Here is a 3,905-nt window from a genome sequence, read left to right on the forward strand (position 1 = left end):
ATGGACGCAAACTGGAGCGCAGGAGCTTCCCTCTGCACTTCAGGAGACACTTTTTCCCTGTGAGGGTGACTGAGCGCTGGCACAGGCTGCCTGGGGAAGTGGCAGAGTCTCCCACCTTGGACACAAGCAAAATCTACCCGGACACTGTCCTGGGCTTTGGGTGGCCCTCCTTGAGCAGGCAGCTGAACCAGACTCACCCCAGAGCTGCCTCCAAGCTCACCCAGCGTTTCTGTGGCTCTGCGACTACTGCACAGTGCTGCCCACGGGCTGAACTGGAGCTGCCCCACTGGCGAGGCTACGCACATCCCAGATTAACCACCAAGAAAAACCGTGTGGGCTCCTGGTTCCATACAGACCTGCATGAGCCTGAGGCTTGGCAGCCCTGCTGGCCCCCCAGGGTTAACACCAGAGTGGGGTCAGCGGTCCCTGAGCTTCACTGTTTGACCACAGATAGTGTGAACGCAAGCCTTACGCCCCGGGCCACCCTCGCTGGCCAGTCCCCTCCCTGGTACCTGCACGATCTGCCAGGGCAGGTCCAGGATGCTGCGGGCCGTCCGGCGCAGGTAGCTGCTCAGCCCCTTGGAGGCGGCATCGCGGACCACCCCTCCTCCTGCTGTCATCCCGCCGTCCTCCAGACGCCGCCTCTTGCACCGCTCCCGCCGCTGCCGAGCCTGCAGCTCCCACTTCTTCTGGTGGTAGCGCAGCCAGACCAGCCGCTCCTCCTGAGCGGGGGGGCAGCACCCAGGCGTCGAGCCCACAAAAAAAGCCACCGCCGCTCTCCTTTTCTCCATCAGGGTTGTATTTCTCCCTCAGTGGTTGGGTTTCTCCTCGTAGCCCTGAGCTGTGGGCGTGCAGAGGGTTCGAGGAGGCCCACGGCTCGCTGCTGGCAAAGCATCTCCTGCCCAGTCTGCTTCACCTACCTTGGTGGTGCCCAGGGGCGGGGGTGGACCTAGGATCTCTCGCCAGGACTGGCACAGCTCCAGGTCCTGGGACATCTGCTGGCTGTCCTCTGCCACAGGGACTCGCTTCCGCTTATTTGCAATGGGAACCAGGGGCTGATGGGTCTTGGCAGCTCCAAAGTCCTCTATGTCACTAATCTGTGAGCTGGGCGTCCCCACTGGGGGCTGGTTGGCGAGGACCTGAGGGAGCAAGGACAGCGGGAGGACGTGAGTTGCAGAAGAGCCTCACCAGCACAGCCAGCACCTTTCCCTCTCCCCCTTTACCTGTCTCTTGCCTTCTGAAGCGAAGAGCTCATTGATTTTCTTCTGCTTGTACACATCGTTCTTCTCCAGCAGCTTCTTGTGGAGCCAGTCTGGGTGACGGACCCGTGGCACTGGGTTCTTTACCTGGAGAGCATCTCCAAATCACACCGAGTCGCATGACCACAGCCATCCTCCTGCCCCCCACCCCAACCCCATACCTGCTGCAGGGCTGCGGGGATGGTGATGATCTTCTGGATGGTGCTGCCCAGTCTCTCGATGTAGTAGTCCCAGTCCAGGATCTGCACACAGGGCAGAGCAGCAGCGAGTGAAGGAAGATGAGGAGAAGGCTCAGACACAGAATCAAGCATCTTTCTGGGACCCCACCCCACAGCACCCCACTTTGTGAGCGCAAGCGGCCGCTGCCCAGTCACACCTCTGAAGGGACAAGCCCCCGTCCCACAGCCGGGCCATCTGCAGGGATGCCCCACTCACCGCCCGGATGTTGAAGTCCTGCAGCGAGGGGCTCTTCAGCCACTTCCGGAGGTAATGTTTGCGCACGCTGGGCTCGGCTTGGAAGATGGCGAGGGGGATGGCCCTGGGGAAGGCGAGGAGGCGCTCGTTACCCACCCAGAGCAAAGTCCCAGCAGCACACGCTCCCCTCTTCCAACCTGCAGAGACCCTCCAGGCTTCTCCTGGCACCCCTGTGAGGCCACCGTGCGGAGGTTGTACGGCGTTACTTGTCTCTACCCTTGCTCACGGTAGGAGCCAGTAGCCAGGTAATCACTTGGCCACAGCACACCAGCTTGCTCACCTCCTGCTACCCTGCCCTTCCCCTCTTGGTTGTCCCCACGCTGCCAAAAGCCCTGGCCCCTCCAGATGGGGTTACCTCTCGGTGACTGGAGACCCTTCTGGTTTCTTGGAAATGATGAACCGGCAGCTCAGCCCTGCATCCTTCACCATCTGGTCCCCCAGGAACTCTGCCAGGCGCTTGGCAGTGCTGATGGAGGTGGACTTCTGCTCCCCGTAGTCCTCCAGCTTGCGCGACATGGAGCGGTTCTCTGAGATCAGGTCAAACAGCTCTGAATCAGGCATGTTGGCAGCCTGGAAGGGAGGAGAAAACCCCACAGCTCTTAAGAGCCTAACGCTCCTGCAGGGAGCGCCTACACCCAGCTGGCTGGTGTGGCTCTTCATGGGGAGCCCGGGAACCGCTCCCTCACAGCTCCAACGTGACCTATTGAAAAGGGAGAGCGTGGGCCTGAGACGTGCATCGGTCTGTGCCGTGGCCGGGTTTGGCAGCACCGCTTTGTGTCCTGCACCCAAGGTAGTTTGGCCCACCAAGAACTTGTTGCACAAGGTCGCTGTGAAATGGAAGGACCCAGCCAGGCTCCCGGTGCCTCCCACCCCCCGGTTTCTTGTGTTTTCTCTGCTCTCCCAGTTACTGTCCAGCCCATGTCTCTGTACCACATAAACCATTCTGCAGGCAAGTGGCTCTGCCATTCTGCCTCAGCGAATGCCCTTAGCCAAGGTCCTTGGGGGATGAGGGCCACCAGAGAAGGCCCCTGGAGATGACTGGAGGAGAACACTGCTCACCTGGTTACAGCTGAACAAAGAGCCCTGGCACTAAAAGGCACTACAGAGCAGCCCTAGAGAACCGAAGCAGCAGAAATCTGATGGCAGCAACCATCAGAGGCGCAGCGGACTTCCTACTCTGTGCAAGCGAAGCCCACCCTGCCCCCAGCGCCCGACCAGCTCTGACACTTCTCCAGCTCTGCCACAAGAACACGGAGGTGCCAAGCTGCAGTCACCTTGCTGTAGAGCACGTCCAGCCAGTAATCCGCCACCTTGGCCACGGAAGCGTACACCTCCTCCAGGGTGCTGCCTTTCAGAAAGGCTTCGAACACAGAAGACTGGAATATCTTCACCAGCTGCAGCTCTCCCCGGCGCTTCACCTCAAAGCCCTTCAGCTCGGCCAGGGACCCGTCCTCGTTGAACACCGCGTACCTGGGAGACACAGCACGGGCAAAAACTGGCCTGTGCCAGGGGACACGTCTTCCAGGGTGCCGCTGGTGTCCCTCCTGCCAGGGCGCTTCTCCTCGTGCCAGCAGGCACCGTCCAGTGCGTTCACCGAGCTGGGGTGCTCGGCACTGGGGTGATCTTGGAATGCCTACGGCTGCTCTACCAATCAGTTCAACTTGGGCTGCAAAAGCACGTCAGCTCGTGCCCTGGCTCCTCCAGACCGACCGGGAGAATGACCGAACCGCACACAAGCAAAGGGTGGGAGGAGGGAGCCCGGCTGGGGCAACGGAGGAGGATGTCAGGAAGAGGTTGATGCCCTGACCATCCTCCTGTGGGCACAGCCTTCTCTTCCTCCACCAACAATGGTGGAGCCAGCCACATCCAGGCTGGTTTGGTCAGAGAATGACCAAGAAATAAATGCACTTTCTAATATCTCCAAATGACGAGAAACCAAGAGGCCCTCAGGTGAGGGTCCTACCAGCAGAGCCCGCTCGGTGCTTGGCATCACCTTGACTCCTGTGTCAGGGACTTGCTGCCTGCAGAAAGGCTCTGGCAGGAGATGGTGGGTGCTGGGCTCCCCCAGCAGAGGGACAGAGGGTGCTGGAGGGCAGGGACAGCATCTCTTGGAGCCAGGCCCACGTCTGTGGGCACCCCTCTAGCCAGTGGCTAACCTAGCTTTGTTTTCCA

The 3,905-nt window shown here is 60.6% G+C and overlaps 1 protein-coding gene across 1 annotated transcript in view; it reads right to left on the reverse strand.

Moving 5' to 3' along the window:
- POLE (polymerase (DNA directed), epsilon, catalytic subunit) overlaps positions 1 to 3,905 on the reverse strand; it is a gene marked incomplete at both ends in the record, with an annotated part of 23,002 nt that overhangs the window by 4,050 nt on the left and 15,047 nt on the right. The window contains 7 exons of the mRNA XM_010136111.1: positions 513 to 722; positions 921 to 1,139; positions 1,224 to 1,346; positions 1,421 to 1,501; positions 1,695 to 1,797; positions 2,089 to 2,303; positions 3,008 to 3,203. Coding sequence (XP_010134413.1) covers positions 513 to 722; positions 921 to 1,139; positions 1,224 to 1,346; positions 1,421 to 1,501; positions 1,695 to 1,797; positions 2,089 to 2,303; positions 3,008 to 3,203 — 1,147 coding nt within the window. The remainder of the gene's footprint in view (positions 1 to 512; positions 723 to 920; positions 1,140 to 1,223; positions 1,347 to 1,420; positions 1,502 to 1,694; positions 1,798 to 2,088; positions 2,304 to 3,007; positions 3,204 to 3,905) is intronic.

The sequence above is a fragment of the Buceros rhinoceros genome, unplaced genomic scaffold (genome assembly GCF_000710305.1).
Source record: "Buceros rhinoceros silvestris isolate BGI_N320 unplaced genomic scaffold, ASM71030v1 scaffold28035, whole genome shotgun sequence".
Lineage (NCBI taxonomy): Eukaryota > Metazoa > Chordata > Aves > Bucerotiformes > Bucerotidae > Buceros > Buceros rhinoceros.